The sequence below is a fragment of the Haemaphysalis longicornis genome, unplaced genomic scaffold, assembly GCF_048455015.1.
Source record: "Haemaphysalis longicornis isolate Haplotype H1 unplaced genomic scaffold, Haemaphysalis longicornis Haplotype H1 scaffold_5, whole genome shotgun sequence".
NCBI classification, from domain to species: Eukaryota; Metazoa; Arthropoda; class Arachnida; order Ixodida; family Ixodidae; genus Haemaphysalis; species Haemaphysalis longicornis.
In genome coordinates, this window is record NW_027526385.1 from 78,520,523 (window position 1) to 78,546,954 (window position 26,432).

General features: G+C 46.5%; 1 protein-coding gene across 1 annotated transcript in view; it reads right to left on the reverse strand.

Moving 5' to 3' along the window:
- LOC144139780 (lysosomal alpha-glucosidase-like) overlaps nt 1-23,503 on the reverse strand; it is a 65,735-nt gene extending 42,232 nt beyond the window's left edge. The window contains exons 1-8 of the mRNA XM_077672040.1: nt 23,377-23,503; nt 22,351-22,513; nt 19,804-19,906; nt 19,068-19,306; nt 13,935-14,039; nt 7,206-7,325; nt 5,250-5,369; nt 3,033-3,244 (exon numbers count right to left, since the gene is read on the reverse strand). Of these exons, the coding sequence (XP_077528166.1) occupies nt 3,033-3,244; nt 5,250-5,369; nt 7,206-7,325; nt 13,935-14,039; nt 19,068-19,306; nt 19,804-19,906; nt 22,351-22,513; nt 23,377-23,465 (1,151 nt within the window). The 5' untranslated portion in view covers nt 23,466-23,503. The remainder of the gene's footprint in view (nt 1-3,032; nt 3,245-5,249; nt 5,370-7,205; nt 7,326-13,934; nt 14,040-19,067; nt 19,307-19,803; nt 19,907-22,350; nt 22,514-23,376) is intronic.
- Nucleotides 23,504-26,432: the final 2,929 nt, after the last annotated feature.

A 26,432-nucleotide genomic window follows, 5' to 3' on the forward strand; every position in this document is an offset into this window, starting at 1 on the left:
TTTTTTCACACGCATTGTCATTTATTGTAGCGTTTTCCTAGAGGAAGAGCCACACAACGTTTGTACTGAAAGTGAGAGATTTTTCTTATTGCTTTGAATGAGCTGCACTAAAAAGTGTAGAAGCGCCTACTTCATCCATTAAAGCTCTTTGCATCTCGCCTGAGCTCTACTTGTTTTGTTAGCTCACGTGTCTTTGCATGGAGTGCGTTCATAAAATTACCATCGTAGTTGGAGAAGTGACGCTTATAAAACGCCAAAAAAAGAATCTCGGCATGATGGCCAAAAAAGCGGTCAATGAGAGCGGGTTTTACGTACAAACCGGCAACCAGTCCTCTGTCTACAAGACCGGTCAGGCCGGTGAAAAACAGGACAGGTGGGAACCCTAGGATATTTAGTCGTGAGGGCCTTCAGTTATTTGCCGTTGTTTCCTCTCGTTTGGTCGACTGACCCTTGTCTCTAGCCTTTTTAGATCCACCCCGAAGCACCAAACACTTCAGTTTTATTACATTAGAACTACGCCTTCAAGGACGTGTCCCAAAAGAGCATGAGGAGAAACTACTAACACTCTGGACCACTGACGGGTCATGACGAGGAAAGTTTCATCGACAAACAATCACTTGATCCACACTCTTACTCTCACTCAAAGTCCAAGGTATTCATCAAGGCACAACCACATCAGTAATAAAAACTTTCTGACGGATTATCAACTCTGAGCGTTGACCATCGACAATCGGGCGGCCTTTTTAAAGTATTGGTCCTACGACGCGCGCCAAAATTATGCTCAGATGCCGACAAAATACCTGCCTTTGTCAACACGGCGTGCGCATTACGAAAGGAGCTGTCAGTCCCCCGTCACATATATCCACCGTCGTGGAGACACTGTAGACCCGCAACGAATTTGGACCTCGTTGCGTACCTTGGACAGAACAGCTTCTTCAGGAGCCAACGGGCGCCTTTCCCTGTTCATCTCTGGCCCACGAATGACGCAGCATCGAGAGTAACCTCACCGACAAGGACGCACCCGCGCTTTCCGCGCTCTAATGGGGTAATTGCCCCCGGCAACTAGAGAGACCGTCCGCTGGCGTCACAAGGTACCATCGGCGCCCCTTGGGCCTAATACCTACGGCAAAAAGACATTGTCAACGTTTCCGTGGTTGGGATTATTTTATCGGCTAGACACGAATACCGGCCATCCCAGACCAACAATGAAAGGCGGAAAGCGCCCCTGCGGCTGCTTCTAGCACCCCTCGAACACGTTTGCCCTGCCACCAAAAGAATAACAACAATGCAGCTTCCGGTGGTTTTATTGATTATCTGGGGTTTTTGAACTATACAGCCCGTCTAAGCCGTTTTTAAACTAATGAAGCTCGCTCGCTATGTGGTAGTAGAGTAGACAACTGTAACTTCGCGACACAACATCGAAGTGGTAGTGCGATTTGCCCCGTGAGAGTGGGACATTTCTGGGAGCGCAACGCATTCCGATGTTGGAGCTTTGCGAATGCCCCTGAGCGACCGCACAATCTTACGTGACACGCACTTTTTCTCACGCAGTGCCTGTGTAACACTATCCTGCTGAAGTTCCATGAAAATGAACGCGAGGCAGCGGCGTTAGAATACTAAAGAACAGCCTGTATTCACGCGACGAAATCTTCACCGCTCGCGCTTTGAAATTTCGCTGAAGGTCTATGCGATCAGCGCACAGGACTGATGTTTACGCCAGTAAACTGTAAACGCGAAAAATCTATAGTTTTATTTTGGTACCGCAGCCGCTGCGAACACCGGCCGCTTAACGATCGGGTCACACAGAACTCGCCCGATTTGCATCTGGGCGTGGCTCATGTCTGCGAGTTACTAAATCTTGGGCATCGCCAGTGTAACAAACCCAAGTAAATAACGTCCGCCTAAATACAGCACAATCTTATGCTGCCTTGCGCGACATAAAAATGACAGCATCCCCACTCCGTGGATGATGGCGAGGGTGCGGAGTACGGGGACTCGAAATGACACCCAAGTTGCGCCCCGAGTGACATCCGATTTGCGCCCCGACCGTCATTCGATTTGAGCCGTGAGTTGCACATTGATTATTCCCTAAATGAAACTGCAACATCCGGCTCAAATTGAATTTCACTTGATTTTCGATTGATGGTGGTGTGTGCACGGATGGACGCGGACGGACTTTGAGGGGTCCTAAGGTACTCCGCACCGTTGCAGGCGAGGGAGTAAGCCGTTTGACCCTCGGGTACTAACTCATGGTCGTGGCCCAACGGGTAAGACGACTGACACTAACTCTGTCTGGTCTACGAGACACAGGCTCGAATCCTGCCGGTGTCTGTGTGATGTTTTGCGATTGTAAATGCTATGCGCATGGACGCGGACGGACATTGTGCGGTCCTAAGGTACTCCGCACCTAAAAGACTGACGCAACAGCACGTACATGAATAATTGCTGCGTATAGGCACAACTAGCTTTTCGGGGCGAAGCCCCTTAGGACTTCGCTTTGTCCGTGGCTTGTCCCTTGGCGTCCATGTAAACAGTGTTGCGCATGCGCAAGGAGCATTGAATTGGATTAGAATGAATTGGATTGGATTGGAGTCGTATATACTGCACACACGCGTTGTCTCTTATTTACATGCGCGAGTGGACAATGCCACGGTCATTCAAGGTAAGACCGATCCCCAGTGCTTCGCCCACTCGCCAAGATTCACATCGAGGACACGCGTCAATTTTTTTCGTAGCCTCGATATGCTGCAAAGGTACCCGATGACAGCTTTTTTACACGCAAATGCAGCAACCCTATTGTGTGTCAAACTAAATATGCGTGATAGCGGAACATATTCTGCGCTGTCAACAACTGCCCCGAACGGGCAGCAGCTTCAGCGGTCCGCTGTGCGCGCGGGTGGCGCGGGCGCGGAATGCCCCCTTTCTGACAGCGGCGACCCTGGCGGCAGCTTTTGTCCCTGTATGAAACTGTGGCCGGGATTTAATGACCAGAAAAGCGTTGAGGGACTCTGATAAAAGTGACGAGTACGTACTCATGGGCAGCCTTTGCCTGCTGGTATGGTATGGCGTTGTGGGCAACGAAGTGTGGCCCGGCCCCCAGCTGCTGAGACATGCAGAGAGTGTTCCGGTTAAGCGGGGCCTCGGACGTCAGAAGCATCGCAGGCAGGTACGGAACCTCGTCCCAGCCGTCCATCGCGCAGCCGCCAGGTGGCTCCACGGTAGCCAGCGTCGGCTCGTTCCGGTCCTTTCAAGGAAGGGTAGAGACGAGCTCCATCTTTTACTCTTGCGATTTAAACTGATATTCCCAGAATATACAGCAAACCCTCGCTCTAACGAAGCCTTTGGTACAAAAAACTGGCTTCGTTATAATCAGTATTTCGTTAAAGGCCGGTATGATTTGCTTTCTGTGCACGACGGTGAGGACGACGAAACGTTTCCAATAATGCGGAATATTGATTAATGCAATTTTGTCATAACGGGGCTTTCAGTATCTTTACTTTCATTGGTTTCTTCCGTTGTGAGAGTGTAATTCCTTTTAAAAAGGAGCAGTGACACAGGAGGCACATTTTGATTTTCTTCGTGTCGCAGACCAACCAAACACACAGCCTTACCCGCAGGAGAAATTGTGCTCACCTAAATGTGGCAATCTGAAAATATCTGATTGAATTCTTTTTGGATATATATGAAGTAAGCTCACACTAACGCGTAAGACTTGAAGGCGGTGAAGCTGTACGCAGCCTTCACGATCATCACGACGGCATAAGTCCACGATTGCAGCAGATTTGCTTCCTCTTCGCTGCAGCAACTACCTATATTCCATCACTGTTGCTATAAGTGTAAGCTCCCTTAATTTTTTTTTTTGAAAATGAAAATCATTGGACATCACCTTAAGGGGGAAGAGGGGGGTGTCCGCATGTGTGTCTCGTTTCCAGCAAGTGTTGTCACGCTTACGGCGAACACCGGAGATTTTTTTTTTCTTTGCCAATCTTGACCAATCTCCCTCAGTGGGTATGCTTGGCTTGACATACGTGCACAGGGGACGCTGGGTGGTCGTCGCGACGCACGCACACGTGAGCGCTAGGCATTTTCTTAGTTTTGTTAACAGCCGGGCGGTTGCCTCAGGGCCAGGATCCAGTGTGAGCGCTCGGCAATTTCTTGATATTTTTAACTGCACCAACAAAAAATTACGATTTGCTAAACAGCTTCGCTGTTGAAAAACGATTCCCAATATCGTGAAGACGTAAACTTCGCAGAAATATTTACAGTTGACAGCACACAAAAAATGCCTTTAGAAGTAAAACTGGTTTTTTCATCTCCACCGCAGGAAAATAACCCAGGTGAAGGCCTTCTTCAGGGTTAGCGCGTCTCGACAGAGGTAAGAGGTTGGCACTAAATAATAGCGCTGTGGGTAGAGTGCTTTCATGTTTAAAATGTTGTATTAGATGCGACTGCATCTCATTCACTCGCCTTGTCCCTCCATACGGCGTTGTTGTTGTCCGTCCACACCCCTCCCCCATTCTCCTCGCCGCGCGAGCTGCGCTCTCCGCCACTCACCCCCTCTCCTCTCCGATAGCGAACACTCTCTCGCGAGTGTCATTGGATGGGATTCGATTGGATTGGCTTGGCTTGGCTTGGATTTGATTGGATTGGATTGGATTTGATTTGATTTGATTTGATTTGATTTGATTTGATTTGATTTGATTAAAGTGGATTGTGTTGGACTGTATTGCGTCATAGCCGCGCCACGTTGCGTCATAGCCGCGGCAGGGGGTTCACGGCACGTTTTACGCGATGGCAGAATCAACCTAACGGAAACAACAACGGAACCCCCTATGCGTCGCATCTACACAGGGGTTCCCGCGAGGGGAAGTGGGAGTCTTTTTTTATGCTTAGGCAGTTCTTAAGTGCTACCTTTGTGTGTATTACGACGAAGCAACGAAAGAGGCGAAACGACATACCGTCAGGCAGAATAATTCCCAAATATGAATTCTTTTTCACTTATTCTTGGCTAAAGGTACAATGGCTAAAGGAATAAAAAAAACATTACCGAAGTTCACAAACTAAACGTGGAAGGTAAAAATAAGCCGTGCAACACTAGCATGCGTACTTGAAGGCCTGCCTTCAATGTTCACGTAACACTTCTCGGAATATGGGATACCCGTATGTCAGTGGAGTTCCCATCGCGCGTTCTTCAGCTATCGCTCACCATTTCTTCGATGCGGGCGAAAGGGTTTGACGGTGAGACTCACCAACCAGAAGCCGTCGAGCGGAGCACGGCGTGGAGTGAATTTCAAAACTTTGCTCAGGTACACGTCGTAGCGGGGACCAGAAAAGTCGAGGACATAGCTTGTTATTCCCGGTGCCAGGACCTGAATGTAAACACAGCAGAGGTGTGCTGTTATATTCCTACTGGTTCTTGGTAATATGAAAACCTAGCATGACTACCTCCGGTTTAAGAAGTATTATTTATTTATTTATTTATTTGGTTATTTATTTATTTAGTTAGTTAGTGAGTAATTGATTTTATTTATTTATTTATTTATTTATTTATTTATTTATTTATTTATTTATTTATTATTGTTTATGGCAATAAACGCCGATTGAAAGAAATATATCGATTGATCGTAGGGTTTAACACGCCGGCGCAACGCAGGCGATGAGGCGCGCCGGATTAATTTTGACTCCTTAGGGATGCTTAGCGTGCGCCGAAATCTCGTACATATGGGCATTGACAAAAATGTATAAAAATATCAAGCGACACAAGATAAAGATCGTGCAACCTCCATCTAGCGACGCCAATGGTTGAAGACTAAGCTTGCGCGTGATGGATTCTTTGCTTGGCCAATCCCACACCTCGAGTACGTGCTACTGTGGGGTACGCACCACTTTTCTAGAATACCCGCAGCAACTCTCTGGTGCGCACTTCGTAGGCCTAACGTTTGGGTTCGGGTTCAATTTGGGTTCAATTTTTTCCTGTTCCAATGTAACAACGATGTATTCATTTGCACTGGAGTGCACCGTATTTGTTGCCCCACATTTTCAATGACGTTTTCTCACATGCATGCTGCCGGGGAGCTGTTTCTTACTCTGCATTGGTTTTCGGGTGCTTCGACTAACACTTCGCGGGACCGAAGACCACACGTTCACTTCTTCTGAAGGCGGAAGAAAGCAGGCCAGTCCGCGCGATCCCATTGTCCCCAGAGCACCCGTGATAGTTCGGACGCGTCCCGCCTACGTTTTCATAAAATTTTGAGGGGCGTGCGAAAAAACAAACAGGTTCTCTTCATGCTTTTTTAGAAAAATAATTAATATTAAAAGAAAGACGATTCCGCACAATTCTGTAAAATATTCGACATACTTGTTAAGGCGGTAACCCTAAATGTCTTCTCAGACGCGAAAAGTGACCGTAGTTGCTGTCGACTACACAAATAAGGCCAAATTACGGCCGCTGTCAAAACAAAATCAGTAAATAAAATATACAAAGAAACGTATTTGGGTTCCAATGGGATTTAAACCCGGGTCGCCAAAAGCTGCAGCCAAGTGAAGTAACTACAGCACTAACCCTGCATTGCGCCAAGACGGCACAAGAATTATTCGGATGCGTGCCGCATGACAGGGGAATCGACAGCACCGCAAACACGATGCAGCAGTGAAGAACTCTTCGAAAATCGCTCGCTTTCGCCTTGCAATTAAAATACCTAAGTACCCGATGATTTTTTTGTTTACTATGAAAAAAATGTAACTGTTTTAAGCAGCAGCGCCAATGTGCCGGCGGAGCTTCCGCCCTCACAATCTGCGCACGATTTGATGCCAAATCATTGATTTCAGAAAGCGTTCCCCTCAATGCAGATTGGTCACTTGACAACGAATTTACCGTGGTTGAAAAAACAAAGAAATATGTTGGTTATCTTAATGCTGTTTCTTCTTTTTTCAAATGCTCACATCCCTGGCCCCGCTTTAACCACGGTGACTTTGAGAACAACTGTGAGTGATTACATTGCGTGCTACAAAGAAGATCCGAACTCTGCCTACCTGCCTCGGTGGCTCGGTTTCTATAACGTCTTGCTTCTGAGCCCAAGGAGGCGGTATAGAAGCCGGACGTTGTGGCTGCTCTTCTGATGGCGACGAAAAGCGAAAACGCTTTTCGTCGCCAAAAACCAGATAGATAATAGCGAAAAACCAGATAGATAACTAATTAATCGCACCTCTGCCTGAAGGGGGACCTCTCGCTTCTGGTCGGTCAGCAGAAGACCCAGGTGCCCGGCCTCGTGCTCTGCGAACCGACACACCGGCGTGGCCGACGGGTGAATGCTCAGAGTTGGCCCCTGGAAAACGCCGATACGCAGCCTGTAAAGAACGCCGTGCTTCGGCCGAATATTTAAGTATCCAGTTCGTGCGTGCTTTTATTTATAACGACCCGGTACAAAGAAATGGGGAGTTTATGATTCTTTAGAAGGAAGTGGGAAGAACACAGAATATGAAGACTCGTCACTGGCGTACATCTTCCGTGCATAGACGCGCAGCAGTATATAAGCTGTATATATAACCTGTATTTAACCTGTATATACAACCTGTATATATAACCTATATATAACCTGTATATAAGTTGTATATAAGCTGCATATTACACCTAGGAAAATAGGCTTGTTCATACAATCTACTGTATAAATAATCCTCTTTTCCTTGCGCTTACCTCTCCTTTGCTGTATCAGGCGTGTGAAAACTATACACTGATGAACGTAAGTCTACTTTCCCGAAACCATTGTAGGTGGCAAACCCCGGTGTTATGGTTTTTGTACGTGTTTCTGCCTCTTTGCTAAGGTCATTTGTTTATATATATATATATATATATATATATATATATATATATATATATATATATATATATATATATATATATATATATATATATATATATATATATATATATGTATATATATAATGTGTGGGCATTGGGGGTGTACTGTTGTGATATTTATGCGTGGAAGCGACATGACCATTCTTATATCCAGTGTGGAACACGGCGGGTCAATCCCTCTGGTTCTTCCACCCATCCAAACCCATCGCCACTGCCATCTGTGTATAACCATCATAATTCCCGGACAGTTCCGTCTTTCGGTGGCCTGTGCTCGGGAGCCTAATTAAAAGTGGTCCTTCAGCATCTCGGAGCTCTGTCTCTCCGGAGCTCCGCGTTGGAAGCACCACGGCTGCTTTCCTGCTGCATGGGGATGTTTGCCTCCGGCAGTCGCCGACCTGATCGAAGCTCCAGCGGTGCAACCGATGGAGGTAAACGGAGGAATCGAGCGCACCCTCCACCACTTGAGAGACAGAGCTCCGAGATGCTGAAGGACCACTTTTAATTAGGCTCCCGAGCACAGGCCACCGAAATACGGAACTGTCCGGGGATGATGATGGTTATACACAGATGGCAGTGGCGATGGGTTTGGATGGGTAGAAGGAACAGAGGGATTGACCCGCCGTGTTCCACACTGGATATAAGAATGGTCATGTCGCTTCCACGCATAAATATCACAACAGTACACCCGCAATGCCCACAATATATATATATATATATATATATATATATATATATATATATATATATATATATATATATATATATATATATATATATATATATTATATATCGAGAGAGAGAGAGAGAGAGAGAGAGAGAGAGAGAGAGAGAGATACCCACTCGAACACAGATATATCGAACTCGAAGGGGATCGCGAAATAGTTCGATATAGGGGTAATTAGAAATATAAATATGTCAATCTGAAGCCTATCTGTAAACTCCGCACATCGCTCAGAGCGTTTGAGAGTCATGAAAAGCGGTATCCTAGCGATTTGTTCCTCACAGCACGAAAAATGGTAACTACAGCGCCATGACCGCCGTACTTTATTTAACGTGAAAAAACCCCGGGGACATCTCCTATAACGTGCAACCTGCGGATGGGCGAAGCACGCCGTATATAAGTGTACTCTTCACGCCTTGGCGTTTTTTCCAACGGAGATGAAACTGTTGGGGGGTTGAGGTATACAGCTTTGGGGAAAAACTCTCTTGTTTTCGAAGTACGAAGCTCTCTGGTGGAGGCGCAAAACGAGTGTCTCGGTGTTTTTTTTTTAGTACGCGTTGCGTTCTAGCGCGAGGCATAAACGAGTTTCCCAGTGTTTAAGTACCGTGGCTATATGAGACGACTCTTACTACAGCCAAAGCCCCTAAGCGGCGTCGCCCCTTAAACTCTCCGATATTATTTCCTTCATCCTTTGCGTCACAATGTTCACCAGATTATCATGAAACTTACTAACGCAGTCCATATAAGAAAACTCGGCGTTGTACACTGTGCCACAACAGTGGCGAGTCTGAGCACTGAAAAACGCTCGGCTGCAGTCTATAGGCATTTAGGGACGTTATCAGGGGCGCTAGTAGGGTTCGCTTCTACGGCATCGGTGATGTCCGCCACAGCCTGTATATCCTCGTCAGCACTCAGGGGCGCTAGTAGGGTTCGCTTCTACGTCATCGGTGATGTCCGCCACAGCCTGCATTTCGTCGTCAGCACTTAGGAACCAGTGTGCCGTTGTCCTTCAGAATGGCTCATTCGAACGCTGACAGCTCAATAAATTCACTCTCGAGGCGCCCAGCGCCGTCGCCTTCGGTATGAGAATACCTCTCATCTGGAGCCGCGCAACAAAGCCGCTTCGCACACAAGCACCGGAACGGACGGGCCGTGGCCGTGCCGCCTTCGCTGTTACGTTAGGTTCGATGCAGAGTATGGCGCTCAAAAATTGTGAGAAATGCAGCCGACATCGTGTGGCCGGCCTGTACCCGTCAAATATAGTCTGCCTTGGTCGCTAAATCAAAATTCTTCCCTTTTTCAGCCTCCAAAGCTCCGGAAAGCGGGCCTCTGAAAACGCAAACATGCACCATGGCACACAGGTCCTCCTGCGCGGGTGACCGCAATTGATAACCGCCCAAGCGCGCAGAAAAATGCCGTAAACCGGGCGCTTCCGGTTGGTTTCACCTCCTCCTGTATTGCCTCTCGCACCCAATCCCTCCCCGCGTTCTCGCTGCTGCCATGCCATGAGAACAGAGGCCCTCCCTATGCATGTAGCGAAGCAGAATGGGAAATGAGGGGCTCGATCGCTACATGCATAGCGAGGGCCTCTGTTCTAGCAGTCTTGGTGCCATAAGAAGCTTAAGAGGGTTCAACGCTGGTCGACCACACTTGACATGTCGTAGACACTCAAGTCACGACCCAGGGGTTAAAAAGAAGTTCCCCTTCACCCCGTGTAGTTCGAGTGGCGCTGGCTACCACATCCCAAGCACAGGATACAAAAATACCTAAACATAAATACCCCAGAAAGTGGAGGGGAAAATCACCCCGCCGGTGGCGTAGTGGTTATCGCACCAGACCGGTATTCTGGAGGTCGTGGGTTCGGATCCCACCTGGCGGGCATTTTTTTTCTCCACTTTCTTTCTTTCTTTCCAAATTCATTATCTGTTTCAATGACCTATCATATCCTCCCCTTTGATTTCCGAGGTTTTGTTGACTGCCAACTCTTATTTCTGTCTTATTTTCAACGAGCCACTCATTTCTCATTTCCCATTCTGATTCGTTATATATATATATATATATATATATATATATATATATATATATATATATATATATATATATACACCGTAGTAAAACAGATCCTAATACCACTCCTATGCCTCCTTTGGCATTGTAGTCTGCCGATCGATCTTTGTGTATTTCCTCAACGAGCCCCTCATTTCCTAACTATATTATTCTGCGAAAGCCTAGCGAGGGTCTCAGACATGGCAGCCTTGACGCCATGGTAGTATAAGAGGGCTTCCCGCCAGTTACCCGCTCATGACAGGCTGTAGACATTCGAGTCGCGCCGCGGGGGTTGAAAAAGAAGGTCCCCTTCTCCCCGTGTAGTCAGAGTGGCGCTGGCTACCACCCTCAAGCGTTAGATACAGTTCTAGTATATATAAATACCCCAGAAAGTGAAGAACCCAGACGCCCAGATAGCCGAATTGGTAAGCCATTCGAGATCTAATCGAAAGGCGTGGGTTCGGTCCCCACTCTGGGCGCGTGTTTTTCTTTCTTTCTTTCCTTTTTTCTGTCTTCCTTATATTTAAACAATGTTAACTTCATTAATTAACCGTAGTAAAAAAGATCCTAATAACACCCCTATGCCTCATTTGGTATTGTAGTCTGCCGACGTATCTTTGTGTATATATATACTCTGAAGTAAGGGAGTCCTCTCCCTGAAACATCAGTAAACTTTTATTTTTAGTTTTAATGGCCTTCTCGTGTGGCTCTGTCTCTACTAACCTTATATATATATATATATATATATATATATATATATATATATATATATATATATATATATATATATATAATTGATTGATCGTAGGGTTTAACGCGCCGACGCAACGCAGGCGATGAGGCGCGCCGTAGTGGAGGGCTCCGGATTAATTTTGACCACCTGGGGATCTTTAACGTGCGCCGAAATCTCGTACACACGGGCGTTTTTGCTTTTCGCCTCCATCAGAAAAGCGGCCGCCGCGGCCGGGAATCGAACCCGCGACCTCGTGCTCAGCAGCGCAACGCCTTAGCCACTGAGCCACCGCGGCGGGTTATATATATATATATATATATATATATATATATATATATATATATATAGAGAGAGAGAGAGAGAGAGAGAGAGAGAGAGAGAGAGAGAGACAGAGAGAGAGAGAGACAGAGAGAGAGATCATGAGGTTCGATGGGCCAGTATAAAAATAGTGAAAGAAGTCGACTGACACGTTTCCCTTTTTTTTTGCCAACAGTTTCACAGTTTCGGAGTTAGAAACTCCTTCTTCATATATATATATATATATATATATATATATATATATATATCTTATAAGTAAAGAATCGGATACACAGCAAGAACCATAACAAAGAACGTTTACTTACGTAGCGGCAAAGTACAGCTACATGATTTTGCTGTCACAAACATTTGGAACACATTTCTTATATAGATTTTCAGAAAACTGTGAGAAGGATCGGAAGATGTTTCGAAAACGGAGAGTATGCATGCAGTCGGGCTAAGCCTATGTTACAACAACAACTACAACAACAAAAGAGAGAAAGGAGAGAGGGAGGGGTCGTATTTACAAGACAGCTGTCAAGGTTGCTCCAGGACGGGGCAACGTACGTGCATGGGCTGCAAGGGCGGAAGACTAGACAATCGCGGTTTCAAAAAGAAGGGAAAAGTATACAATAAGGTATTCACTGGGTGGGGAGAGTGGTTCGGACGGATCCATACAGGCATGAACGAAGAATGTTTTGGATGTGCCCCTGCGGATGGACCGAATAGACACAGTAGACAAAAGAGCATTGCACAAGAGCTAGCAACTGAACAGGAAATAGGTAGGGTCCATAGATCACAAAGGGTTAAACTTAAACGTTTCTAAGTGGTGGGGGGAACGCGGCCTACTTCCCAAGTCCAAATCGCATTGTTGAGTCGCATTAGCCTAATAAAGCTGTTGTATTTGGGGAGTTTCTGTGAATTCTGATGGGAAACTCAAGGGTATGGTTAATGAAGAATGTGATAAAAATTATGAAGTAGCCAATTTTATTCGAGATATAAGCACGTTAGTTTTACGTAACTTTCATAAATACCAAGCGTCGCTGATCCAAACTTATAAATGAGATAAGATTCCCGAACCTCGCGGTCGTGGTGGGTTTTGAAAGCGGATTCTAAAATTGTTGCTTTAAGATGTTCAAATGGATGACCGGGACCGTTCACGTGTCTTGACAGGGGCAAATAAGGGCAACTCTTTGCATGAGACCGGTGATTATTGAATCGTATTCGGAAGGGCGTTTCAGTTTGGCCGATATATTGCTGCCTACAAACAGTGCACTCTAGAAGGTATACGACATTAGCAGAGTCACAGTTGAAGTTAGCCTTTATATTTACGTAGTACTCTGAAGCCGTGCTGGTGGCACGCTGTGTAAAGGTCATGTGCGGGCATACTTTACATCGAGGTTTATTACAGGGCAGGCAACCAGTAGTTTCCGGTCGGTTGATGCGAGAGTTAGTAAGAAAGTCGCCTAAATTCTTATTACGCCAGTAGACAAAGCTTGGTGGTTCAGGGAATATGCTTTTAAGCGTTCACCTTGATTTAGGATGTTGTGATGTTTTCTTAGTACGGTTGACACTATTGGAGCGGAGGCTGGGTGGGTTAGAACTACGTTTGTTTACGGCTTAACGTTCGGGGCTTTTTTCTTACAGATTTTGTTACGGTCTAATTGGCTGGCTCGCACAATAGCCTCGTCGATAACTTGTTCCGGGCATTTCTTCTTCAGGAGGGCGGTCTTGAGTTCTCGACAGTTTCAGTCAAAGTCGGGTTGGTTCGTGCAAATTCTCCTAAAACGGTGGGCTTGGCTGTACGGTATTGCTGTCTTACAGTGTCTGACATGACTACTTTGGAAGTGCAAATACTGCCGCGTGTCTGTCGGTTTTCTATACAGTTTAGTTTGAAGCTGACCTTGGGAAATAATAATATATATATCCCGACAATAGGAGAGAAACCCAGTGATCAAGTATAGATAATCATCCGTAAGCGGGCCCTTGGATTGTTGTAGTCCGTGTGATACTCGTGATGATAGGTAGGCAAGAATGTGCATTTTACCCACCGCGTTTTACCTATCCGTTTGACGCGGGGATTTGGCCAAGAACGGTTACTGTTGGAGACAATTGACAGACTTATACGAAAGACGGAAGCGATCTCGGTTGTGCCCGATTTTGAAAACTTTACACCAGTTTTTTATGGCTTCCAATTTGTTATTTATCGATAATGTCGCGGGATATTACACATTTTTTCTCCAGACAGGAAAGGGTTAGCGACGTCCTTTATCACTCACCAAGGTGTGCATCACCCGGACGGCGGGTTGGCGGTAGCTCATTTCCTTGAACAAGCCATGTTCACACGTGTCCTTCTCCACGTCTATAGGCATCCATGCGACGTCCTGCGAGAATGCACGAGGCCTACATTTAAAGGACGATGGTCTTTCTTGCGCCAAAATCAGAAACATTTCGTCTCTCTCTACCGGACCATCCGTACGCCCCTCCGTCTCTCGCTTTATTCACCTACCAGGCCAAAGTTAAAAAATGCGCGACGGAAAGTATACGCAGGCAGGACCATTTCAAATTACTAAAACAGCTGCCATCGGTCAGAAATGCCCGCATTATTTAGCTTTAACGAAACCTCAAGCTCATTTCAGGCAAAATACAAGCATTGACAGGCGTTGGTTCGGTTTCTACGATAGCAGTTCGGTTTGCACGATAGGCGTTGGCTCGATTTCTACGGTAAAAGTTGGTTCGGTTTCTACGACACCGAGTTCGATATTTCTCAGGGTGGAAAAATAAAAGCAAACAAAACCAACTTGAACGTAAAGAAATAAAAGAAATAAACGTGTACGCCTTGGCCAAGACTCACCTTAGTAACCTAAAAACATCACCTGTCAAAGACAATTATATCTGAGAAGGATGCAACAGGACCACAGTAATGAAGAGTGTGGGAGGCGTTGGCATGCTTAGTAAACAAGGGACCGACTGACAGAGTGCACGGAAGCTGAAAAGGGCGCCTATGGGTAATGGCACTATAGCGGGGAAAATTGCATGGTTTGGACAGGCAGCAGAGCTTGGGAGGAAGATGAGGAAATGATAAACTGTCTCGGGAAAAATATAAGCGAGTGCAAAGATTAGGGTGAAATATCCTTAGTTGGAGATATGAATGGTCAGATAGAAGATTTCGCTGGATACACTGATCACAATGGTTCTCTTGTGATAGATCTACGTCAGAAAACCCGGCTAGTAATAGTAAATACAAAATGCAAGTTGGACGAACAAATATCGTAGGAAAGCGTTAACAGATATTCCGGCATAGACTACAGTCTAGTCTCCGAAACATTATCCGAAAGGTTGCGGGAAATGAGGATAGATGAAAACGTAACCGACAGCTTAGAAACCGACCCCAAGCGGCGTACCATGCACTTTAAAGGCACAACCCAAACAAGTTTAGAAATAGGTGCAGGCGGAGGAACTACTTTGAACAATGAACAGTTAGGATCATCGCTCATATGATGGAAGACGAAATCAGTAAGTACCCAGGCAAAAATTGGGATTACGACGAAATGATATGGTTCATAAAACATAAGATGCATGAAGCCAAGCAACGAAACCGACGGAAAGGGCAGACGGAAAGGGAAGAGAAAGCTGAGAAGCTGGTGGAATCAGCAATTAAAAAAACGCTATTGACCGGCGGAAAAAGGCCTCGAAAATACGTAGAGCAAAAAGAACTGGCATGGAACCGGCGCTCGCGAACGAAAAATGGGACACATATCAGGATAAAAATGTAGAAGGCCAGAAATTGGTGCAAGCAGAGATCGATAAACAAACGTACAATGAATAGCAGAAATAGGGAAGAACGACAAAATTGCATCCAAGAAGATTTAAAATCATGTAAAATCCCTAAGCTTAAAAAACGATATACATCAAAAATTCTTGATTGATGATGAGGGGAAACATTTCGAAGCAGAACAGGCGTTGGCACATATTCATCGAGTGATTGAGAAGTTTATGGTAATAGACGAAGTGAAGCCTACACCGATAACAACAGCGGCACAGAAGAATTAAAATTTTAGAAACCTTTACTGGAAAAAAGCAGAGCAAGGGGTTTCTTCCCAAACAGCAGTGGGCCTGGACGGAATACCAATGCGGCTAATACACCGGATTGAACCTAAAGGTAAGGCATCGTTTATGAGGGAAATAGATAGTGATACAAACCAACTAAATCGGAAGGATTGGCTAGAAAGTGGGATGAATTTAGTATATAAAGGCAGAGGCAGCAAAGCCAGTATTGATTCATACAGACCACTTACTGTAACGTTAGTGCTGTACAGACTCGTGTTGCAGGCGATAAAATCAGATATTCAAGCATAGATGGAAGAAACTGAAATCCTTGGAGAACTGCAGAATGAATTTAGACAAGACAGGCGATTAGATAATAATTTGTTCGTGATAACACAATGCAATGAAATTGCGAAAGCGCAGAATAGGCCATTATGAATTATGTTCTTAGACATTTTAGGGGCATATGACAACCTAAACGGCGAACTGCTGTGGAGAATGCTTCAACTCCAGGGATTAAATGACTAGTTGATGCAGTTCCTTATAGCTATCTATAACGATAATATAGTGCACCTGACATGGGAAAGGCAGAAATGCGCACAGCAAGTCAACATCCATCGGGGATTGAAACAGGGATGCCATTTGAGACCAATACTGTGCTGGCTTTACGTGGTAGAGTTCGAAGAGAAACTGGAAGAAAGACAATGAGGGTTCAACCTAACGCATGAATGCCAAGGCGAAGTGGTACAACAGCGTATTCCGGGAATGTGCTATACGCAGACGACATTGTTCTAATAGATGATAACCAGAGTGATATGCAACGTCTCATAAATATTAGTGGCAGGAAGGCACAGAACTCGGGTTAAAATTTAGCGCTAAAAAATCACAAATTACAGTTTTCAATTACAATAGCACTGACGAAGTGTCAGATCAGCAAGGCCATTTGCCCAGAGTCAAGGAATATCAATATTTGGAGGTGTGGATAAACGAAGGGGACAGCTAGTTCATTACTTACAAGGAGGAACTTCAGAATAAAGGAAGTGAAAGGAAGCTATAATGAAACATAGAACTCGGGGAGGGGGGGGTATAACCGACATGAAGTAGTGAGAGGAATGTGGAAAGGAGTAATGGTTCCGGGCCTCATATTTGCGAATGCGGTACTCTTCTTAAAATCAGATGCACTGTCATGCTTTCGAGTGAACCAGAGAACGGTAGGCCGTTTGGCCTTAGGAGTGCATGGTAAAACAATTAAGGAAGCAGTGCAGGGAGATATGCGCTGGGCGTTGTTTGAAGTTCGATAAGCTCAGAGGAAAATATATTTTGAGGGGACGTTGAGAGCAATGAATCAACGTAAGTGGACAGCTAAAATTTTTGTGTACGTATACATGAAAAGCGTGCACACGCAGTGGCTGACGTAAACTAAAAGGCTAACGATGAAATACATAAAAAACAGTGGAAAATCAAAGACTGCCGAAGTAGCTAAAAAAAAGCAAGGCTAATAGAAACAAATAAATGCAGAAAAAAATGGAATAAGAAACGTTGTTGGAGATGCACAGGGAAAAGAAGTTGGACAGCAAAAAGAAAATTTTCTACAATAATTTCAAGGGCACTGCTTTGCTCTTTCAGGCTAGGGCAGGTTGCTTGAGAGCTAAGAGCTTTGTGGGGAAGTATACAAAAATGATGGGGTATGCATGATCTGCGTAAAAGAAACAAACTACGCGGCACATAGTGCTGGAATGTGAGTGTATCCATCAAAATCTACACGAGAAAAATATTCGGAATCCAGAAACCCTAAGTATTTAGGGTAGAACAGAGGGAGTTAACGTCAAGGCGTTTTGGACGACTAAGAGAAAATTACAATGCTGGTGGATGAAAAGCAGAGCGTGAAATATGGCCTATGATGGCTACCGCCTCTGGTATAAAAAAGAATTTTGAGCCTGCCCTAAGAGCTGCGGTTGAATTAAACGAAGAGGGCAAAACATACTTATATTAGTTTCATTTGTAAGATGGCAGATCATTAGCTTGGTGCATACGGGACACCATTAGCAATCAAAGAAATAAAACAGAGAAGTAGCTTGGTGACAACCGGCGTCCCGAATCAAAGTGAGGGCCACTAATCATCATCGTCATCATCACCATCATCGGGAAAATTGAATTCGGTTGAACAAACTTTAATTGCATTCATCATGAGGGAAAAATATGAGGTATGGAAGGGTAGAGCGAAAAAGGAGTAACGTAGGGGGGGGGGGGGGCGGCAAAAGTCCATGGTTTTTAGAGGACATTTACAAAGAAGCCGGCAGATACGACGCAATTATTCGCTTCATAAAATTTTCCAAGACACAAAGCAACATTTCTCTCTCGTCTCGCATTCTCCTCAGACACCTCTCACAATAATACCTTAAATGAAAAATTCGTTTTCACAGTACCGGCCCTTTAAATGAGGGTGCAGAGCTGAGGGTGCACGTGCCGAAGACAAAGAAACCCACCGTGACTGAATGCCACTCATACCTAAATTCTTCGGACTAAGTATGGCAAGGAAGGCTATCACTCTTTTAATACGGTCAGGCAAGGCACTCCAGAATGAACACGTGTTAAATAACGGGTTGTGGCGAAATTACTTTTCCTATATTTGATGCTTGGTTAAAATTAACAGAAATACCCCGCTGTTCTTTTCCAGCCTGAATCACTTAAGTGAGTGCCCTTCGTCTTAAGCTGTAATCAAACAAGATATCTGGGCGTGGGCTGATGCAGGCCAGAACAAACAAGGGCTTCGCTTTAAGCGGGACATAAAATGGCCGTGCGGAGATATGCAAGACGGTGGCCAACCGGAGGAAAGACTTTGGAATTAACGCTCTGGCAAAGGAGTTGTTTTGGTAAGGACTTTGTTTCTTATGAATACAAATCACTTGACGAAAAGTCGTCTCTCTCTCTCTCTCTCTCTCTCTCTCTCTCTCTCTCTCTCTCTCTCTCTCTCTCTCTCTCTCTCTCTCTCTCTCTCTCTCTCTCTCTCTCTCTCTCTCTCTCTCTCTCTCTCTCTTTTTCTTTGTCTCTCTCTCTCTCTCTCTCGTTCTCCTAACTTGGTATGAAACATACGTGAAGGCCGGTGCTATGTACCTAACACAAAGACGACGTATGCATAACATAATACGGATTTCTTTCAAGGATAGAGGGACGCATGATAAGACAACTGGGGAAAGCGCGATATAAGGGAGTGATTTTTAATGAGGTCATCACATGGTTCCGCGTGAGTGCTCTGCACGGCGGCTCCGCGTTCGGGTGAGTACAGCAGAAGTGAGGGTACTAGGTCCCTGCTAGAGCTCTCGCACGAGACACTATCTTCGTCAAAAGTGAGAGCGCACACTCACCACTTGGGAACTCCCGTTGAGTACACCCTCGTAGACATCAGCTTCGGGGGAGTTTGTGGCGACGCGCCGCACAAGCGCGTGCAGGCCGAGGGCCCAGAAGGGAGGCATGGCTGGCCGACCCACAATGTCCAGATACTGGCGCACCACGTCCGCAGGGGAAGGACCGCCGAACACGAACACGTCCACCTGGCTGCCCAGCGAACGGAACGTCAGCGCCGGGGTCGGGTGCCCCACGACCTCTGCACATCATCACCATCACCATCACCGTTACCATCACCACCATCCCCAACAACAGTATCGCTGTCGTCACAACATTTAGGTTCACTGCGGGGCCAAAGCCTCTCCCGTTAAACTTCAACCTCTCCTGTCCTGTGCTGCCAAGTTCATTTAAGCCCAATCTCCAACACCCCTCCTCTTCCCTTCGACTAAGTTCAGCCCCCCTCTCGGACCGGCCTGGCTGTCTGGCGCGCACTGAAATATCTAGCGCGCACTGAAAATGGCCGCAATAAGGTTGCTAAGTGGCGCGAGAAGATAAGATTTTCTTCCTGTCTGCATGGCTGTCCGTCTGCCCGGAAAGTAAAGTGCCGCAATTTTATGCCTAGGCCTAATGCGGATGTCTGCTGCAGATCAGTTTACTAAAGAAATATGTAGGATGCCAGCTTTTTTGTGGTGAATTGCCGTAATCCAGCGGTACTGTGAAAACCCATTTCACCACCAGGGGTGACACTACTCTTACCGTATATAGAGCTGGTGCGAAAGTAGACTCCGAAGCTTGTTCCCACGCCGTCGAAGCCAAGGTAGAAAGGGTGACTCCCGTGAAAAAAGCTGCTCGTAGCGTTCTGTACGGAAAAGACAGAAAAGCGGCAACTATTTACCACAACATTTTAAAATGTTTGTCGTCCCTTGATTTGTCATCCATCACAAATAGGGATAAAATAGTCATAGTAGCCGAGGAGTTCTACAGATATCTGTACGGTAGCCGGGACATCCAGGATAATTCCGAGCGCGAAAGTAATTCAGCGGCGATAGACATCATGCCAGTAACGACAGAAGAAGTAAGGAAGGCTTTGAAAGAAATGAAAGGGGGCAGAGCACCTGGTGAAGATCAGATAACATCAGACGTCTTGAAGGATGGCGGCTAAATTGTACTAGTAAAACTGGCAAACATATATGACTTTGAGTGTACCGGAATCTTGGAAGAACGCGAACATCACCCTAATCCATAAGAAAGGTGACATGGAGAACTTGAAAAATTACAGGCCGATCAGCTTATTGTCAGTTGTGTACAAGGTACTTACCAAGGTAATCACTAACCGAATTTCTGCAACCTTAGATTTCAGTCAACCTAAAGAAGAATCCGGGTTTCGTAAAGGGTATTCAACAATGGACCATATTCACAGGATCAATCAGGTAATATAGAAGTGTGCGGAGTATACTGAACCCCTATAAGTAGCCTTGATAGATTATGAGAACGCATTTGACTCTGTCGATGCCTCAGCAGTCATTCAGGCATTACGGACCCAGGGTGCAGCCGAGCATTATGTAAGAATACTACAGGATATTTACAATGGCTCTACAGCTATCATCATCCTCCATAACAAGAGCAGTAAAATACCTATAAGGAAGGGCGTCCGACAAGGAGACGCAATTTCTCCAATGTTATTCACAGCATGTTTACAAGAAGTATTCCGAACAGTTGATTGGGAACAGGTGGGAATAAGGGTTAATGGAGAATACCTCCGTAACATCAGATTTGCTGATGACGTTGCCTTGCTAAGTAACTCGGGGGATGAATTGCAAAGCATGATTACCGTACTCGACAAACAGAGTAGAAACGTGCGCCTGAAAATTAGTATGTAGAAAACTGAAGTACTGCTCACTAACCTCTGGACATAACAGCAGTTTGAGATAGGTGGCGAGGCAGTGGAAGGGGTAAGCGAATATACCTACTTAGGCAAAGTTGTCACCCCTGATCGCAACCATGGGGCAGAGATAATCAGAACGATAAGAATGGGCTGGAGTGCATTCGGCCGGCATTTTCATATAATGAATGGTAGCCTACCGTTGTCCTTGAAGAAGAAAGTGTATGACAGCTGCATCTTACCGGTACTCACCTACGGGGCAGAAACATGGGGACTCACTAAGATGGTTCAACTTAAATTGAGAATGACTCAGTGAGCAATGGAACGGAAAATGATATGTGTAACATAAGGGACAAGAAGAGAGCGGAGTGGGTCAGTGAACAAACGGGTTTTAAGGACATACTAGTGGAAATTAAGAAGAAATGGACGTGGGCAGGGCATGTAATGCGAAGGCAAGATAAACGTTGGTCATTAAGGGTAACAGAGTGGATCCCTAGAGAAGGCAAGCGTGGCAGGTGGCGGCAGAAAGTCGGATGGGCAGATGAGATCAAGAAGTTTTAGGGGATAAATTGGTCACAGTTAGGACAGGACCGGGATAATTGGAGATTAATGTGAGAGGCCTTTGCCCTGCAGTGGGCGTAGATAGGCTGGTGATGATGATGATTACACAAACAAAACCTTGAGCTGAAAACAGGGCACACAATAATTCTTGCGCTTGTCTTCCAAACGTGGAAACGTGGCCGGACGGCGCAGCAGACATAACGAAAAAGTTCTGGTCCTGACGACTTGAATGAGGCCGTTCGAGGCACAACAGTAATCTTATAAAATTCACACTTCGTTCAATTCTTAAGGCAGGAACGCTGGTATTTAAGTGCGCACGAAACTCTTGTCTTTTACAACAAGAGGCAAGATGCCGGACGCATTCCTTTGCAAGTTGCCTGCTTCAGAAATTTGAAAAAAAAATTGCTCGACAATCAATACTTTTGGGTAGTAGCCTTAAAAAACATGGCATAGCTAATGGTCTATTCTAGCGCAATATGCAATGCCTGCCCAAAATCATGTAACAGCTGCTACCTTGCACGCAAAGAACGCTCCAATAATACCTTCTATACAAGCGCTAATTAAGGAATTGTAAGTTTATAGGGTAGGAATTCGAACTAGATTATGACGGTAACTTCTGCTGGAGAGCAGTAGCGTTTCTCTCGATTTCTACTTCTACAATGCGCGACAAATGGAAACGACGTTGTCGCATTGTGCCATTGGGTCAGAGGGGTCCACCAGAATGCGTCAGACGAAGGTAAAACACTGCCAGAGTGACAATGCCTGTGTTCTCGAGGAGAATACCGGGAGAATATAGAGAATACACGGAAGCAGCTTTGCTTGCCGAGCGTTCGAACTGTCGCTGCTGCTAACGGACATACCACGGCCAGAAGGTCCCTGTTGAAGCCGACGTGGGGCGTGGAAATGTCCCGCAGCAGGCGTCCCTTCCGTTCGCCGAGGCCGTAAAGGGATGTCGTCGGCACCAGCGTAACCAGCTGCACGAACCGGGGTGTGTATACCAGCCGCGAAAGGTCCGTCTCGAAGCTGTAAACGGGGCACTGAGCCATTATTTCTGGTCATCACACTCGCTAAATAAGGCAGTAATTTTGTACAAGGCCTGGCGATACTCTTTAACTCTTTTATTGCCACATTGTTTTTCCGCCCCGTTATTAGCCTTCGTTTTTTTTATGTTGACACGTATTCATTCGACGGGATACTACAGCGTGTACACGTATGTTCCTCCGCTTTCCTTTCCTTGTCCTACGGTGCGAATTACGTCAGCGAACCGACTGGCACACACTATTGCCTCCCTAGAATCAGGGTTCTGCGCTCCTAGGGTGCAGCTGTTCCAACCAGGTGCGATCAAGTTCAGGTATCACGGGGCCCGCGCTATTCTACAACGTTACGTTTCAATTTCACAGTTTTGTGAATTTCTGGAAGCGGTCAGGTTATCCCATGAAAGTTCAGGATTCTATGAAAATCGGCCACGTGGGCATGTGGTACAAAGAAAGGTACTACAACAACGCCAACTTTTGTTACACCGCTCGCGACGTGCTGGCATAGCACAGTTGGTTGACCATCTGACTGCTGCTGTGGAGGCCCGGGTTGAAATGCCACCGGAACGCGCGTGCCTTTGCTTCTGTATTTATATTTATATCTAGATTTTTAACCTAATATGTATATTTCTTATATATTTATTTATTTATTTAAATTTTTGTATTTATTTCTAGATTTTGAACCTAATATGTATATTTCTTATATATTTATTTATTTATTTATTTATATTTTTGTATATCTAATTACCTTACATCGACGGTCATTTTCTTGACAGAACAACAACCAGAACGACAACGTCGCTTTTTCGCAGAATTGGGCACTTAAGGCTTTCGCCCTCAAAGAGCACTTACAGTATCTGACGGTCGCTGGTCCTGTAGACCACGACGTCCCCCAGCTTGGTGGTGAACACGGCGAGCATCGATGACGCCGCTTCCCGCATCGCTGGCACTGGAGGCACTTCGGTGCGGTACGGGTCGTTCGCGGACGTTACCTAAAGGGCAATTTCTGCAGTCACGAATTTCGGCGGCAAACTCAGGATTTCGACTGCCATGCTGCGCTTATCAGACCGCACAAACTGTGATTGCATCATTTAGAGAGAATAGCTCTCTTTGAGGAAGAGAGGTCTATCTGAGAAGCAAGCTCCGAACAAGCAATATCACCGCTTGGACAAGAGTGCGGGAACAAAAAAGGAGGAAGGAAAAAAAGGAAGGAACCAGGGAAGATTATTTATCAATAATTCAAAGGGAGCTTTTCTACGCATTTTTTCCCTCTATGGGAGCTGTATACAGCAGGGGTTCTTACCGTGAGTGGGCCGAGGATTACCATCGGGTTTGCAAACGTGATTGGGGATACCACAATGAACTATGTTGATCCGTTTTATAAGGTCAAGCAATTTGCACTTGAAGCTAAGGCCCCCACGTACTTATTCAGTGCCCCCCTTGTGTGCATAACTTTTACTTACTCTGCTGTGTGTCATATTGTCAAATAATTTGCTGTTGCAGCTGAAAGTCAGCCAAACACCCCATGAACTGCTTTCGCATGTCTTGCTTTTCCGCATAGCTGGGCTATTGTGCAAAACGCCAACGTTAAACACCGCGCTACGCAGAGAAGTTAAACACACACACACATGGAGCGAGGCCGGCTGCTTTGGCGCGCAGCACTTAGGCGCCTGCTACTGTTGTTCAACATCGGCGTTGGCCTCGTTACAGAGTGAACGTAGGGAGAACCGAAGACAAAGAAAAACTCCCACCTCCCCTCGCGGGAACCCCCTGTGTAGATGCGACGCATAGGCGGAGCGGCGAAGGGAAACGCGTTTTATAGCGCGCATAACGTTGAGGGGACTGCGTAAGCCGGTCCCAGTCGATGACGACGTTGGCGTACTTGTAAAGCGGCGTGGACTCTAGGTGTTTGAGCCAAGCGTGGATGTTGCTTCGCCGGAGAACGGCACACCGGTTATATGCGCAGCGCGCCCGAAGGAGAGGAAACCGCGGAAGAGAGAGTACTGTACATGCGCCGGCCCCAGCGCGTCTGCCGCGGCTATGACGCAACGTGCCGCGGCTATGACGCAACACAATCCAACACAATCCACTTTAATCCAATCCAATCCAAATCCAGTCCAACCGAATCCAAGCCAAGCCAAGCCAAGCCAAGCCAATCCAATCCAATCCAATCCAATCCAATCCAATGCCCCTCGCGAGAGAGTGTTCGTTATCGGAGAGGAGAGGGGGTGAGCGGCGGAGAGCGCAGCTCGCGCGGCGAGGAGAATGGCAGAGGGGTGGACAACGCCGACAACAACGACGACGACGCCGGAGGGACAAGGCGAGTGAATCAGATGCTCTGCATCTAAAAAGGGAGAGACAAGTGTGGCTAAAGTGTGAGGGGGTGGACGGTGTGCCGAATCCGTGCGAGACGCTCTCCGGCGGTGACGCATGAAGAATTTGGGAGGGGAGGCAGTGAGACACGCTGGGCGTGGCGACGGGCCGCGAGATGGGGCCACAGCAGCGCGTGCCGTCGTATGCTCGACGATGACGCGTTCACTTCCTGGGACGCGCTTAACGGTCCCCTTCCCGAAACGCAGTTAAGGCGCGTTCCCACTAGGCCGACACGGCGGCGACGACGACGCGACGGCGACGCCGACGAGTCGCCAAACCATCGGCCAACTGCCGAGTTGACCGACCGCGCTGTCATACTACGCCGACGGCGACACAAACACGTCGGCCGATGGAAAGTCGCCGTAGTGTGACTGACTCGCCGACCGAAAACGCCAACAAAACCGGTCGTCCGACCGGTCGCCGGACGCGTCGTCGGGAATCGACCGAGAAGCGAAAACTGCTCCCCGACAACATTCGTGCCGCAATGAATGCGGCTCTATTTTGATAGTTTCTGGAGTGTAATAAACTCAGTAATGTCCATGAAGCCCATACAACTCAACACTAGCGCTAATGCAATCCGTATTTTGGCGTTCGACGCTTCGGCCGTGCTCTTCGGCGACGCCGCTACCCCCGGAGCTGCAACCTGCCAATGCGTGTGCGATCGGCTCGCCTGTAGAAAATGTAGGGTCAGTTTCATGCAGAAGAAGAGTTACGTAGGGTAATTTGGGTAATAAGGCATCAATATCGGCCAAGGTTTTTCATGTGAAACGTAAAACCAAAGTACGGCAAGCACTATCCCCGCAGTGGGAAATCGCAGTCGCAGCCGTGCACACACATTATTGCGAGCGCTTTCGAGAAGCAGCGGAGTTGATGGCGATAAGCTATTGTGGGGGCTTCGGGAACCTTGCTGTGCAAGCGCTATTTAAGACATTTCAGTTTACCAGCCAGGAATTCTGTAAACCAGCTAGTAAAACACCCGACGTATGATACGGAAGGATGGGCCTCCATCTATTACCCAGGCTATTTCGCAACGAAGCACCATTTGGGCAGTGGCGCAGTGCTCTCGAGCGTCGCGCCCGTGCGCTCACGTTGGGGGTTCAATTCCCGGCGGTGTGATTTTTTTTTTTTGCGTGCGTGTGTATGTGTGAGCGGTTGTTTAGGGGGTATGGTTTGCGCATCCAATTTGGGAATCGCGTGATTTTGAGAAGCAACTACCTTTGCAATTAAATATTTCCTTCGAAACAGCGAGTAGCGTCTTGAGCCACAACAATTAATTTCCCTTTTCTTAATCGCACCGTGTTTCTAGAAAATGCGGTACCATGGTGCAAAGTAAGGCCTTCTCCATTAGAGGAGGTAAAATTTCTGCTGACGTACGCACTAATTTATATGCATATTTTACGTGCTACAGAGGTCTTTTCGCCGGGGGTTAACATCCATATTATTACTGCCGCGGCAGCAGCGCACAGCTCTTTCTTCTTTGTCCGTAATCTAACAAGAAGTTGAGGAGTACATACAGTACAAGCAGCGCACACACC